The sequence below is a fragment of the Furipterus horrens genome, unplaced genomic scaffold (genome assembly GCF_987537825.1).
Source record: "Furipterus horrens unplaced genomic scaffold, mFurHor1.1.pri manual_scaffold_13, whole genome shotgun sequence".
Classification (NCBI taxonomy): domain Eukaryota; kingdom Metazoa; phylum Chordata; class Mammalia; order Chiroptera; family Furipteridae; genus Furipterus; species Furipterus horrens.
The window spans coordinates 47,181,501-47,196,087 of NW_028327183.1; the positions used below are offsets into that span (position 1 = coordinate 47,181,501).

At 58.8% G+C, this 14,587-nt stretch overlaps 1 protein-coding gene across 3 annotated transcripts; it reads right to left on the reverse strand.

Annotated features, from left to right (window-relative positions):
* Positions 1 to 237: 237 nt before the first annotated feature.
* Positions 238 to 9,826, reverse strand: BCAM (basal cell adhesion molecule (Lutheran blood group)). 3 transcript variants are annotated; one of them, XM_090261447.1, is made up of 15 exons: positions 9,696 to 9,826; positions 7,817 to 7,938; positions 7,008 to 7,236; positions 6,851 to 6,921; positions 6,519 to 6,615; positions 6,246 to 6,428; positions 5,809 to 5,945; positions 5,272 to 5,428; positions 2,961 to 3,076; positions 2,714 to 2,855; positions 2,402 to 2,538; positions 2,094 to 2,238; positions 1,863 to 2,007; positions 771 to 888; positions 238 to 678 (listed from the first exon to the last, which is right to left on the reverse strand). In XM_090261447.1, the coding sequence occupies exons 1-15, from the start codon at positions 9,775 to 9,777 to the stop codon at positions 673 to 675; spliced, it is 1,887 nt and encodes a 628-aa protein (XP_090117573.1). In that variant the 5' UTR covers positions 9,778 to 9,826; the 3' UTR covers positions 238 to 672. The 3 variants fall into 3 exon arrangements, with proteins under 3 accessions (XP_090117573.1, XP_090117574.1, XP_090117576.1); XM_090261448.1 differs by having other exon boundaries at positions 822 to 888; positions 9,696 to 9,825; XM_090261450.1 differs by lacking the exons at positions 238 to 678; positions 771 to 888 and having other exon boundaries at positions 1,859 to 2,007.
* Positions 9,827 to 14,587: the final 4,761 nt, after the last annotated feature.

The window sequence follows — 14,587 nt, forward strand, 5'->3', positions numbered from 1 at the left end:
GCCAGGCAGACCCTGGTCTTCCAGCGGTCACGGTCACGGTCAGTGCCCTCTGGACCCCGGGCATCTCTCTTTCATCCTTGGCGGCTGAGTCACCACCCCCTTTCTCTCTCTCATTTCTTTCTCCGTGACGTCAGACACCTCCCAGGTCTTGCAAGGGGGCTGGAGGAGCGGAAGGAAGGGGAGCGGCACCTGCGCCCCTCCCCCCCTCGTCCCCCAGAGGAGGCTCTGGCCACAGGATGGTGTCGACGACAGCATTTATTCCAGACTCCAGTGTCTGTGATAAGGGGGCAGAGCAGGGGTGGGGGATCCAGTGTCAGACTATGCAGCAGGACGTCAGGTGGGGGGGACCAGCCATGGAGGCAGGAGGTAAAAATAGCCTCGGCCAGCCGACCCTCACAGCCTTGTCCCAGGCCGGGCCCTGGGCTTGGGTCCAGGAGCTATTCTGGGGCCTGGGAGAGTCATACTCCCTGGAGGAAGGTCCCCTCCCACCCAGCAGCGCACCCTCCCTCCTTCCCAGCTGTAGGTCCCTGCCCAGCACGCAGAGGAAGGAAGGGAGGGCCGGAGAGGGAAGGCCAGGGAGGCGGGGGGTGGGCAGGGCATGAGCAGGGCTGGTTCTCTGGTGCCTGCAGGTCCAGGTTGGGCGCAATGACTGCCTCTTGGAGGTCCTCAGGCTTAGCACTGGGGAGAAGATGGGAAGGTCAGCCTGTGCGGCAGAGGCTGCACCACTCCCGCAGGGTCCCTCTCACCAGGGTGCCCGGGCCTTCACCCACCTCATCTCCGAAGCCCCCACTGCCATGCCTGGCTCCTCCAGAGGCACCTACCATGAGAAGGCCTGTCTGCTCTGGCTGCTGGGACCCTGAGTGGCTCAGCTCTGGATCCCCAGGTGGCCTGGGGAGGAGAGGCAACATGTTGGGGTGGTCCCCACTGGGAAGGAACCGGGGGTGGGGCTGGGTTGGGTAGAGGCAGACTTGGAGGGTGACAGGAATGAGCTGGCGATGGGGTAGAGGTGGTAATGGCACTGGGGTTAGGGATGGGCTGGGGCTAGGGTCAAAGATGCCGCTAGGGTTGGAGGTGATGTCATAGTTGGGGTCAGCTCTGGGGGCGAGCTCGGGGGTGGCTAGGGATTGGAGCTGAGGGTGACCGGCCGTTTGGTGGGGCTTGGAGGCGAGGTTGGATGGGGGCAGGTTCGGAGTTAGGAATGGAACGAATGGGGTCGGAGGGGCCTTTGGGAGGGGGACGTGGTTGAGGCTGGGTCGGTGCTGGTTATGGGTTGGAGCTGGGACGTGGCTGGGGGAGAGGCTGAGAGTGGAGGAAAAGTTGGAACTCAGAGTTCAGGGCATTAGGGGTGTGGCTGGGGCTGAGGCTTGTTATGCTGGGGTGGAGGACGGGGATGGGGTCGAGTGGGAGAGGAAGTGAGAGGGGCCTGGTCTGGGGCTGAGGGGAGATGGGGTCGAGTGGGAGAGGAAGTGAGAGGGGCCTGGTCTGGGGCTGAGGGGAGATGGGGTGGTGGGGCCCAGGAGGAGACTGGCATGCATGGGGGTTAAGCTGGGTTTGTTGACAGTTACGTTAGAACCGGGATTGGAGGTGGGATGCGATGGGGTTGGAGAGGTTAGGGCTTGGAGGGCTGAGGACGGTCCTGAGGTTGAGGGCGGGGCCGTTGGAGTTGGGGGTAAGATGGGAGAAGGGGCGGCTGTGGACCAGTGTGAGGTTGGAGAAGGGGTTGCATTGCATTTGGTTTGGGGCTGAGGAGAGGATGGATGCTATTGAGGTCGGTCCTGGGCTGGGTTCGGGGCTGAGGCCAGAGTGGGACCTAGGGATGGGGTGGGTCGCGGAGGTCAATTCCGGGGTCGCAGGCCACTCACGGAGCTCCCTTCTCCGCCCGCCGGCAGCAGCCCGAGCGCCCCTTGCGTCTCATGCAGTAGAAGGCAGCCACGACGAGGAGCAGGAGGCCCACGCTGACGGCCACGGCCATGACAGCCACTCCAGCCTGGGAGGTCTGGGGGGCCACTGTGGGGACAAGGAGAGGGGGAGGGGAGCTTGGCCAGCAGCTCCGTCTGCCCCACGGCCCCTGTTCCGCCACCGCGGTTACTCACGAGTGCCGAAGTGGAAGACGTGGCGGGCGTTCCCGTGTGGGTTGGAGGCCTCGCAGGAGATGCCGTTTTGGCTCATGGCGCTGGTCAGCTTCACGGTCAGGGAGCTGCTCACCCAGCCCTGCTCTCTGGGGGCCGGCTCTGTGGGCTGAGGAGGCTTGGGTCAGGCCCGGGCCCATGGGATCAAGGGCTGGGGTGAGGGCAGAGGTGATGGCAGGAAGTAGGAGAGAGGACACAGTGCTTGGATCCGGGAGGGAGCAGGGTCCCCGGGGGCCCCAGAGGGTTTAGGGTTCGGGGGGAGGGTCCCTTACGCTGCCACCCAATTCGCTCCACGTCAGCTTGGGCTCTGGGTATCCGCGGGCAAAACAGACCAGCTGGACTTCATCTCCTTCTCTCAAGCTGCCCTCTGAGTTGGGCTGAGTCTCCTCTGGCCTTAGCTCTGGGGACCCTGTGGGTGGTGATGAGGAAGGGGAGTGAGGGGGAGGCGCAGTGGGGAAAGGAGAGAGCGAGACAGAGAGAAGAATGGTATAGGAGACGGAGGCACCAGCTAGGGTCCCTTGCGGTTGGTCCGGACCCCCCGCCACCCCCTGCTGCCCCCACCCCAGCCTGCCCCGTCTCCGAACCTTCGACCACCAGCTTGAGGATCCGCGTGCGACTGAAGAGGGGGACCGTGGGAATGTAGGCCTCGCATACATAGGTGCCAGCAGAATCGAAGGTGATGGAACTGAGTGAGAGCGTGGGGCCATTCCCCAGGGGTAGCGAGTCCTGTAGGGTTGGTGGGGGGGAGAAGAGGCCAGGTGGACTGTGAGAGGAAGGCAGGGGTGAGGGGAGGGAGGGGGTCCCATGGCCGGGGGCTCCTTTCCCTCTCACCTTGGTCCAGCGTAGAGCAGGGGTGGGCAGGCCTTGTGCGGAGCAGTTCGTGGATACGCCACTGCCCAGGGGTAAGGAAACCTCCTCTTCATTGCTGAAGTCGATGGGGTCCAGGTCTGGAGGGGGGTACAGACTGTCACTCACCCAGACTGTCACCAAGCTGGTTAGGGGTGCCCAGGGCTGTTGCAGGTGCAGACGTGAATGCGCAATAGTCAGTGGAGAATGCCACACACTCCTCCTTGTCCCGCCCGCCCCGCCCCCACCCCCGTCTCTGTGAACGCTCCACTCTGCCCCCCAGGCTGAATGTCGAACCCAGATCCAGGAGTCTAACTGCAGAGTCCGTGCCCGCCGGAGACCACCTCCCTCCAGAGCTGACATCTGGGCCCAAGGTGCATGGATAGCCTTGGAGGTGTGAGGTGTTCCCACCCTGACTTACCACCGATGTCCTTTTGCTCAAGCTTAAAGCCTTGCATTACCCCCCGCCGACTGCCCACTCATTCATTCATCAAGTCTTTCTCTGCTCTGCCCCCAAAATGGATCTTTCCACTTCTGTCCACGTCTGAACACCAAGTCCCACTGCTTTGACCACCACTGTCACCTCCTCACTGGCCTCCCTGCTGGTCAGGACTCTGGTCCTCTCCAGTCCACTCTCCACTGAGCAGCTATAGGGATCTTTTCAAAACACACTGGTGAGCTGGCTGGTGTGGCTCAGTGGATTGAGTGCTGGCCCCTGAACCACAATGTCGCCAGTTTGATTCCGGGCAGGACACGTGCCTGGGTTGCGAGCCAGGTCCCCAGCTGGGGGTGGGCGAGAGGTAACTGATCAATGTGTTTCATACATTGATGTTTCTCTCCCTTCCTTCCCCTCTCTCTTTTTTAAAATAAAAAAACCACACTGGTCAGCCCTTCCCTCTGCTTAAATCCTTCAGTGGCTCCCCCAGTACCCTTGGCATAGAAGCCAAATTCCTTGACAAAGCCAAAAGATCTCGTCTGGTCTGACCGAGCCCTGCCTTCCTCTTGGACCTCATCTTTCACTCTCCTTCCTTGTCCCCTGAGCTTCAGCTACCCTGTTCTCTTCTTGCTTTTCTCTAGTACACTAAGTTGGGTCCTGCCTCAGGGCCTTTGCACTTGCTGTTCCCTCTGCCTGAAGTGCTCTCCTGGTTCTTTGCATTTTTGATTCCACTCTATGGTATCTTACTCAAATGCCCCCTCCTCAGAGAAGCTTCTCTAACCCCCCGTTATGGACACTCAGATTTCCCCTTCAGCTGTTGAGAGGGACATCAGCTGTCAGGCCTCAGCTGTCAGCTCTTTCCGGCAACTGCCTCAGCAGCAGAAAGCCCCTCGCTCAAGGTCACGCCCCCTTCCTCAGGCAGCCCAATAGCTAATGACTGGTTGATGGGACGGTACTAAAGCCAGGCCCCTACGCCCCAGTGGGAACAAGTGTTCTTTGGGGCCAACTGAGGCCTTCTTAGACTGCAGCCCAACTTCTTCCCCTGCCCAATCCTACTTCCTTCCCCTCCCCACCCCCTAGTAGACTTGGATGCCAAGGCTCTCCATAAACTTCCTGCCTGCAGCTCTCTGAGTCAGAATCTTCTTCCTGAGGACATAGACTGAAAACATTCCCCCCCAAAACTATTCCTTATCCCATTATTCTGCGTTAGTTCCTGCAGATGCAGGATTGATGCCCCAAAGTGTCTCGTTTAGCATTTACCACCTGTCTCCTCTACCGGGCCAGGACCTGTGAAGGTGGGGACTGGGTTATCTTGTTCACAGGTGTGTCACCAACATCTGGCACAGGGTCTAGCCCCAGAAAGGGAGACATTAAAGAGAGCCAAGGAAGAACCGACTTTGCGCAGGGCTTGGAGGGGCAAGTGGGCTGAGAAGGCTTCTTAGAAGCTGAGAGCCCAAGAGACCGGTCAGCAGTGGATGGTAGAGGGATGGGGAGGTATCATGGGAATGAGAGAAAATGAGGTATGATGAGGAAAATGCCTTGGTGGGGAGAAGGGTCAGCCACAGGTGAAACCAGACTGGTAGGCCTTGAAGGCTGCGGTGAGGCACCTGGGCTTTCTCCAGAGGGCACTGGGGAGCCAAGGCAGGTTCTGGAGCAGGAGAATGTCAGGTTTGTGATTTGGAAAGGGCTCTCTGGAAGTCTAGTGTGGGAATTTGGAGGGGGCTAGGGCAGGATCCCCAGTGGAAAGGAAGCATCTGGGCCAAAGCAGGGACTGAACATTTGGAGGCAGGACCGCAGGGGGTGAAAGTGAGGAGGCAGCAGGTGCCAGGGTCCCCCGCCTGGATCTCCCAGGGCTCTCACAGGCCACACGCAGCTCCAGGGTCTTGGAGAGCTCAGCATCCTCAGCAGCATCAAAGTCTTCCGCCCTGCAGCCATAGGTCCCACTCTGGTTCCGCTGCACCTTCTCCAGGGTCCAGTTCCCCCCCAAATCTTCTTGAAGATTTTTCTCCTCCTCGCCCTGGGTGACCAAGGATGAGGAACCCGGCTCAGCAGCCACCCTCCTCCAGTGAGGTCATGCGAAGCCAGGGGACACCCACGTCAGAGCTGGACATCTTGACAGGTCAGGGTCTCCCAATTAACGTCATATTAGGCCAGAGCCCACTCAAGTAAGCGGACAGAGGTCTTGCTAGGCCAAGGGTCTCCCAATCCGGGTATCATGCTAAGTTAGGATGCTCTCAAATCAAGGGTCAGAAGTCCTGTTAGCTCCAGGGTCTCGGGCCAGGTTCCTTGCTAAGCCAGGGCTACCAGGTGAAAGGTGAGACCTTGGTGCAGGTCAGTAGGTCACAGAGGTCAGAGGTCAGGGGCTGGGGAGTCCAAAGGAACGATGGAGTGAGTCACCTCAAGGCGGTACAATATGTACTCCGGGCTGGGGTTGCCATCCCCGCGGCAGACCAGCTGAACAGAGTCACCCTCGCGTACCCAGCCCTCTGTGGTGGCTGGACTGTCCACCCAGAACTGCACGTGCTCTGTGGGGTCTACGGGCAAGGGCAAAGGGAACAGATCAGTGTGAGATTTGGTGACCCAGTTTGGTACAGGGGGATGCAGTACAATGTTTCGTTGGGAAACTGCATGGGGTTCAGAGGGCTGGGAGGGAGGTCAGAGGTCAGGCAGGGCTCATGCTACTCCTTGAGGTCAGAGGTCAGCAGCCAGCACACATCTCCAAATAAGGTAGGCAGATGGAGGGCCGGAGTGTGGGGCCAAGGTTGGCTTGGAGGGTTAGGTCTCAGTGAGGGGTGGAGCCCGAGGCCGGGGAGGCTAGGCCAGCATGGACTCACAGTGCAAGGTGAGGCGGAAGGGCTGGCTGTCCAGGCGGCCATGCTGGCCCTGGGGCAGGCTGTAGTGCGCCGAGCAGTGGAACTCGGCGTCCCGGTCGGCCTTGCGGAGCAGCAGGTAGAGGGTGCTGGTGAGGGACTGCAGGCCCGAGGCCTCCCGCACTGTGCGGCTGGTGATGTAGCCGTCTGGGAGGGTGGGGGAGGGGCGGTCAGCCAGCCGCGGCCCCCACCCCACCCCACCCCACCCGTGCCTAGCTGGGCTCCTGCACCACTCACCTGAGTTCACCTCCATGGGCACCTGCAGGGGCTGCCCGTTCCGGTACCACTTGATCTGAGGGACTGGGTTCCCATTGCGGCTGTGGCAGATCGCGATCTGAGGCAGACGTAAGCGTGGCTCTGGGCTCTGAGCCGGGACTCTGAATCCTGGGTCCCCTGTTCCCTCAGGAGTTCTCCCCACTCGGATCCAGGATTCTGGGCCCCCAGCCCTCTCCTCCCACAGGATGTAGGAGTCTGGCACCCACTCCCCCTCCAACCTTATGAGCCAAGATTCTGGGACCCCCAGCCTCCTCTTTCCCCAGGACCCTAGAATCAAGGTTGATCTGAGGTACCTCATGGGCATAGTCATCCATCACAGACAGTGTCCCTTTGTTGGGGGAGACGTCGGTGGCCTCTGGTTTTGCTAAGGGGGAGATGTTACTGTCAGGAACCCCTTCCCAGGCTCTTCCCTGCTCCACACTCTCCCCTGGGGTGTCCACAGACACTCACCAAATACCTGGAGCCTCGAGGTGGCCTCGGCGGTGCCCGTTGCCCCTGCCGTCACCACGCACACGTAGTCCCGCTCGTCGCTCACCTGGGCCTCAGCCAGCACCAGGCGTCCTGGGGAGTCCAGCTGGTATGGGGGACTGCGGCCCCGGGGGTTGTGCACCCTGGTCTGGACCTCAGAGTCCTGCACTTCGGCCTCGGCCAGGAGGTGGCGCACCCCGACACGGTCGGTCTGTGGGCGGGGAGGGCCCGCTCAGCGCTGCCCGCCACCCTTCCCGGCGTCTCTGTCTCTTTCCACGTTCCTTTCTTTCTGCTGCTGTCTCTCTTCCTCTTGTTACCTCTCTCTCTGGTTCCTCTGTCCCTCTCTCCACCCGCTGCCGTCCCTGTTCCCTATCTGTTGCCACGGCTTCCTTTCTGTCTCCCTCTTTCTCCATCCTGCTCTCTTCCCATCTCTGTGGCTCGCACCCTCTTCCACCCACCCAATCTCTCTGCTTTTTCCTTTCTCTCTCTTCCTTCTCTCTTTAGTCCCACCCCTGGTCTTGCTTTATTGGTGTCTGTCTCTTGAATATTCTCTCTCAAGAGCCAGCACTTTGAAGGGGGACTAGTCTCAGCTGTGCCCGGGCACCAGAGAACACTGCAGAGTGCCTGTTTGCTGGGCCTCAGTTTCCCCATCTGTAAAATGGAAAGGCAGCTAGGTGCAGCCCTTAGAGTCTTTTGGATTCTGATGAAGGAATGAATGTTTGCAGCCCCACTGCGCCCTGACTTTCAGACCCCCCTCCACTACTCCCTGGTCCCCAGCCCAGAGCACTCACCAGGAACCATTTCAGCAGGTACTGCTTATGGACCCCCAAAGGGGTGCAGTCCAGAGTGACAGACTCCCCCCGCATCACCTCCACCAGGGGGGGCACAGAAACCTGCATCTCAGCCTGGGCACCTGCAGGAGAGCAACTGAGCTCTTGCCCACTGCCACCAATAGAGAGAGCCCCTCTTCCCTGAGGACAAAGTAGTGCAAGCCCCCAGCGCCCCCTCCCTCAGACCCAGGAGGCCAGGCCCCCAGCCCCTCCTCCCTCAGGCCCAGCAGCTCCTGTCTCCCTCCATCTCTCATCTCTGTGTCTCTGAGCTCAGACCCCATCAGCATTTCTCTCCATCTCTCTTTTTACTTGCAGAACTGAGGGCTCCTCCCCTGGGCCACACAGGGCCCTAGCGGCCTCCATTCAATCCTCTTGGGGTAACACTGCACCTGTCCCTGCTTCTCCCACTAGACCAAACGCCTTTCAAGGGCAGGGCCAAGGCTGGCTCATCCTTTTGCCTCCATCTTCCTACACAGGGCCTGGCACACAGTGACACGGGATAAATGTCTCCATCTCTGTGTGTCTCTCCTCTTGGGGCCCCACCGTATGGTTCCACCGTCTGCCTCTCTGCCTCTCTCGGCCTCTGGGCCTCTCCCTCACAAGTGGGAGGCTGAGGTGGGGTGTGGGCTTCGGCTGGGCCTGGAGCTGAGGCGGGATGGGTGTGTGGGGGTGGCGAGGGGGGACAGGGCTGGGCAGGTTTCAGGAATGTGGGAGGGACGGACTGGCTGAGACATGCCCAGCCTGGCGCCAGAGCCCCCTACCTGCCCTTCGCCCCCCTGCCTCTTTGATAGAGCAGGGAAGGGGGTGAGGTCTGTCACCTCAGGACAGACTGGGGTCCTGGGTCTGAGGGAGGAAGGTCTGGGGGCCGGGACTCCTGGGTCCTGGGGGAGAAGGGGGCTGGGCTTGGATTCTCATCCCGAGATCCTGGCAGATAGAGCCTTTCTCATTGGGAAACCACGCTCTCTTGCCCTCTGGGCTGGCATCCTGGCAGCAGCTCTCACTTCTTAGAATCTCCCTTCCCTTCCCCGCCCAGCCGGGCCCAGCCCTGCCCCTGGAGACCCACTATTTTCCATGCTGTGCCAGGGGCCTGGATTTGCAGGCACCCACCTCTGCCCAGGCCTGGCCCAGGACAAGGGTTTGCGGCCAGGCTGCTGCCTGGGGCTGCGTGTGAGCAGGGTGGACAGACAGATGCCTCTCGTCTCCGCCCTCTGCTGCCAGGTCTCAGGGCCTCCTCCCCTCGCTCCACCACGCAGGTGTGTGGATTTATCTAGGGCCCCAGGAAGGGGGCACTGTCACTCGGAAGCACTTTGTTCCACTGTCACTGCTCATGGCTGGTACTCCAGCCCTTCCCCGAGGGAGGCGGGCTCTTTAGAGTCCGGGTTCACAAACCCTCATAGTATTATAGGGTTTCTGACCCTCTCAAAACTTGAGAATCTTTCAGGAGGGGCGCCCTGAGCTTTTGATCTCCTGGGTCCTGGGGGGGAGCCACTCCAGCCACGGGAGGCCTGGACCTCCGGGTCTGAGGGAGTAGGGGGCCCAGGACCCAGATCCTGGGGCTGCGGGAGGAAGGGGCTGAGGGTCTGTGCTCCTGGGACCCGAGTCGCGAGAGCGTTCTGACTTCTCAGGTGGTCTCTAATCCACTGCCCTAGTGTCCCCAGCTCCTCTGCCTGGCTGTCCCCAAGTCTCTGATTGTGAGGGCCGCACCCCCACGCCTCCATATCCTTCCTTCCTAGGGTTTCCAGGTTTGGTTTCCTGGGGTGAGTAAAAGTCTTTCCCTTCCAGTTCCGGGGATCCCCGAACGCCGCCCCTCCCTTGCGCCTTGCTCTCAGCCAGAGCATACCTGGGTGCGCCCCCAGCAGGAGCGCCAGCACCAGCAGCCGCGGGGCCCTGCGCGTCCTGGCCCAGGCGTCCGGGGGCTCCATGTCCACAACGGTGGCAGCAGCAACTGAGCCCCAGCTGCGGCTGGGAGGTCGCCGCGGGGCTGGGAGGAGGAGCCCCGCCTCAAGCCCCGCCCCGCCCCGCCCTCCCAGCCCCCCTGGTCACCCCAAACCTGGGCGCCGGGCCAGGACCTCCCACTGCCCGGAGAGGACCTCCCAGCGCTCTGCCAGAGCGGTGCTCTCTGCCCCTAGCCCCAGGCTGTCGCTCATGCTGACCGGCACCCCTGGCCGATGGCTTGACGGACCAGTCCAGCCAGTGTGTCCTTATCTTGGACCTTACCAGAAAGCCACGAATCCTCTCCCCCTCTTGACCCGCGGCCTTGAGTAGTTGACCCAGCTGACCCCCGCACAACCAGCGGCTGGCACTGGCCTCTTTCAGTGCAACCAGCAACGCCGAGCCTGACCAGTCGCCTAGAACAGCTTTTCCCAGTATGCTCTGTGGCCAGTGCACTGGACTGCTTTCCTGTCTGACCACCGGCCTGGAACCTTTCAGCTTAATCTCATAGTTAATGGTGTCCAAACTCAAGTTCTGCCCCGGGTCGGGGGTTGGAGTAGGGGTGTGTGGGGTGTGGTGTCCTCTCTTTGGCTCTCCCCCGTAGGGCCCTCTCTTTCTCCCCCCATCCAGGGAATCCCAGGAATGCCACCTCCTTCCTCCCTCCCTCTTTCCTTCACACCCTCCCTACCTGGGGGGAGGGGGAGAGAAGCAGGTTGGCAGCAGCAGGTGAGTGGGGAGAAGGCCAGGGCACCTGAGGGAAGGGGGGAGAAGCACGTCCGTGGATCAGGAGGAAAGGTCAGAGGTCACACTGAGGATCACAGATCAGAGTGCTCAGGCTCCTCACAAACTAGGTCAGACTGGGGCAAAATTCCCAGACTGCAGGATGGGAGGGTCGGGGGTCAGGAGAGGTCACTGGTTACCAGGGAAAAATAAAGCCCTGCATACTGGTCAGAAGGGGGGTAAGCTGGTCACGCTGGGAGAGACTCCCCAGGCCTCTGATCAGACTGAGGGTCACTGGTAAGATGGGGGCGGGGGGGGTCTTTGCCCATCAGACACAGAGGGAAGGCTCCGATTACAGGTCCACCTGGGAGTCAGACTGGGCAAAGTTCCTTTATCCATTGGTGATACAGGAGGGCAATTGTTATACTGGAAAAGGTGACCTTCTGGTATGAGCTGTACCATTCCTTCTTCTAGGACGCCTTCCCCCCACCCCACCCCCACCCCTGCTGGGTCAGGTCCCCCCTCTGGCCTCCCTCAACCCCTAGGGCTCCCTCACCCCAGTGAGTCCATGAGGGCAAGGCCCAGGGCTGTCTTGGGCATGGTTGTGTCCCCAACACAAGGCCAGAAAGAAAGCAGGCCGTCAGGTAAGGTTTGCAAGGATCAAACTCCGCAGCACACAGGCTCACAGGCAGATTGGATCATAGGAGGGCACGTGATACAAACTTACTAGCAGACAAATGCAGCCACACCCAGACAAGCTCATACACTGTGACCCCAGACACTCACTCCCTTGCTCTCCCGCCCCAGCTTGGGCACCTACTGCTTGGGCTGGACCCTGGTGGGCACCTCTCATCAGCCAACCCCCTTCCACTTTCCTTAAGAATCCAACGAGCTGAGGTTCTACCTGAGATGGTGCCTGAAGGAACAAAGTCATAAATACCAGCCATAGCCCCTGACAAACTTGCAGAAACCAGTATCGTGACATCATCTGTCCTTGTCCCCTACAATTTATTCCCATAAAACAGCAGGAGAATTTCCATTAAAATGTGCGTCAACTCATAGGACTCTTCTGTCCAGGCTCCTTTCCTGGCTCCCTTCACTGAGTAAATGCAAAAGGCTACTACCTGGCTCATAGGTCCTCGATCTGGTCCTTGTTACCTCCCTGACCCCATTTCCTCTCTCTCACGGCTTGTTAGTTCTGCTCTTGCCATATTGCTCTCTTGGCTTCCATGCTGTTCCTCCACCACTAGGCACGTTCCAGCCTCAGGGCCTTTGTACATACTTTCCCTTCTGCTGGGACGTTCTTCCCCACATACTTGCATCAAATCTCTATTCAGCATCACCCTGTCAAATAGCAATTCCTGCTTCCCCAGCCACTCCTTATGTCCCTTATCTTGCTACATTTTTCTTCCACAGCACTTTTCACTGCTATATATTTTTGTTAGTCCTGCACAGAACATGAACTCCAAGTGGGTTGTTTGTTTGTTTTTTTTGCCACTGCTTCTCCAGTGCCTAGGACAGTGCTTGCCCTGAGGAGCTGAGCAGAAATCCAATGAATTAATTTTTCAGGTCCATTCTTGCCGTGTCATGGGCACTTAACTTACACATTTCCATGAACAAGCCTTATCTTTTCTCCATCGTTATCCATTATTTTACATGCCGCGTGTGACGGTTATCTTGAAAACTAGTTCACAGCTTGGGGAATACGGGATCATGACACACTTCAAGGGTGGTGGCTGCTCCCCAGAGGTTCCAGACCAGCATCTGAAGTGTAACTATTGAGAATTTGTGTAGTCTTGGTGGGGAGGGGAGTGTGAACATGTTTTTGGTTGGACAAGAGCTAATTGTGCAGGGAGTTTAGATAAGAACTTTGGGGGGAATAGCATGGAAGTAAAGACCAAAGGGTGCTTATCCATGTTGTATGTTCAAAGGGGTGGGCTGTAATAGATCTTGGGGAGGTGTTCGCTAGCATCTGCACCCCCTTCCCACAGTTAGAAAAATCCCTGTTGCCTGGAAGCCTGTTCTCCTTAGTTGAAGCCAATAAGGATATACGTTTGCCTTTCTGCATCCTTTGGTGCTACTGACCTTGGCAAATCCTCCTGTGCTTGGGAATCAGGAGCAAATAGCATTCAAGAAGCAGGGACTGGCAGATTTATTCCCGCTATGGTGGCTGGGACAAATTATATTTTCCAAAGATGGCTGTGACAGTATCCCTCATTCTACCTGCTGTTCCAACATCTGATCTGGACACTCTTGCCACCGAGAAGTGGAGCCTTGGTAGCTTCTCTGCCCTTTGGCTAGAGTCAAGCGTTCTGTGAGATACGTGACCGGTGTCCAGCTTTTTGAAACCTTCTCAGAGTGGGCGATGCACGTGGAAGGGCAGCAGGTCGGCGGGTGGAGTGGTCTGCAGGGGCCCCAACAGCTGGGCCAGAGCTGGGCATCAAGTAGCAAAGCTTTAGAGTCCCTGAGATGAGTGAGCTTATATGGGGAACAGTACGTGTCCATCACCAGGAGTCCGCTGACCTACGTGCAACCACCGGGATCGATGTCATCACACCCTATCCCGGAGCTGTCAGTCGGCGTCACTTCGCCTTCCGTCAGGGTTGGCCCAGGACCACAGTTTGGTGACGTGCACTTTCTGGTCAAAGTGCCGTAAGGTGCTGCCTGTGTAAATGGGCGTGTGCCACCGGTCCTTGGGCCTCCAATTTAGATGACTTCATCCGGCTCCTTAGGGTGGCCCCGACCTCCCTTGCTCTGCTGGACCCCTATGGTCCAGAACAAAACAGGCTGATGAGGTCCCACTCACCCAGGCCTTCCCTGATAGGAAAAGAAAAGCTGTTCTTCTAGAGCAGTGATTTTCTACTGGTGTGCCACAAGAGTTTTAAAAACTATTTGGTCAGGGGTACCGACTTCTTTCCCTTAGATTGTCAGGTTAAAAAATGACAACAGCCAACACACACACACACACACGAAATGGGGTCTTAAATCTCCTCTTAAACCTCTGTGCAGTTTTGTGACTCACATGTAACCAATAGAATGTGCCAGCAATGACACTAGGGGACTCCCAAGATTAGGAAGAAAAGCTGGGTCGCTTCTGCCTGTGTCGCTGGAATAGTGTCCACAACGCCTTCTGCCACCACACGTGTGGTCTGACTACGTGGAGGCAGCCATGCTGTGGGGAAGCCCAGACACACAAGCGTGAGAGCCCACGGAGAGGTCTGAGATCGCAGAGGGACGCCTGTCCAACCCCCAGCTGCCCTGCCCAAGCACCGCGTGATTGCACCTTGTGCCCGAACCACCCACCTGAGCTCTTCCCCAAATCCTGGCCCACAGCACCCACGAGAGGTAATAACGATTGCTGCTGTTTGTCAATGAATTCTGGCGTGATTCGTTCTGAGCCACAGCTAGCAGACACAGCCTGCTTCTGGGGCAGCAGAGGCAAGATGACAAGTGTCCCGCGGTCACCAGTGTATCCTCATCAGACCGGTTCGTGGCTGGGCTATGGTTTGAGGCCAGCAGCCAGGGTTGCTGCTCACTTTCCAGTTCTGGTTCGCTAATCACTTCCAGGATTCTGTGAGTGAGCCCAAGTCCTCTCAATCAATTTCCTTTCTGCCCCAGAGGCGGCTTCTGTTGCTTGAAACTAAATCTGCGAGGCACGCTTCCAGCTCCACTTAACACTGGAATACCTTTTCCTCATCTTTTCAGTCTCAACTTGGAAGTCCACTCCTCCTGGAAGCCCTCCCTGACCTCCCAGGCTGGGTCAGCTGCCTGCTCCGGGCTCCCCCATCCCAGCCCTGCCCACTCTGGATTATCACTGTCGGGGGACAGGTCTGTCTCTCCCACTGGCCTGTGAGCCCCGTGCTCAGCATCGTCCAGCCTGGGGTTGGGCACAGGAGAGAGGCTCAGAGGATGCGGACTGGTTTAAACTGAAGCGGAGGGAGGCTTCCCTCAGTGATGTGAGGTGAGAGACACTTTCTCAGCTTGATTTGGACCAGAGGTCACTTTTACTTTGGGCAAAGGATCCCAGGGAAGAATAAAGAGAGCGAGGGAAGGAGGGAGGAAGAGAGAGAGAGAGAGAGA

Coding starts and splice junctions, on each gene's coding strand:
- BCAM (XM_090261447.1), bottom strand. CDS start 9,777: ATGGAGCCCCCGGACGCCTGGGCCAGGACGCGCAGGGCCCCGCGGCTG. Junction 5,429..5,808: donor ACATATTGTACCGCCTTGAG/GTGACTCACTCC, acceptor TTGGTCACCCAG/GGCGAGGAGGAGAAAAATCT. Junction 2,008..2,093: donor CGTCTTCCACTTCGGCACTC/GTGAGTAACCGC, acceptor TTGTCCCCACAG/TGGCCCCCCAGACCTCCCAG.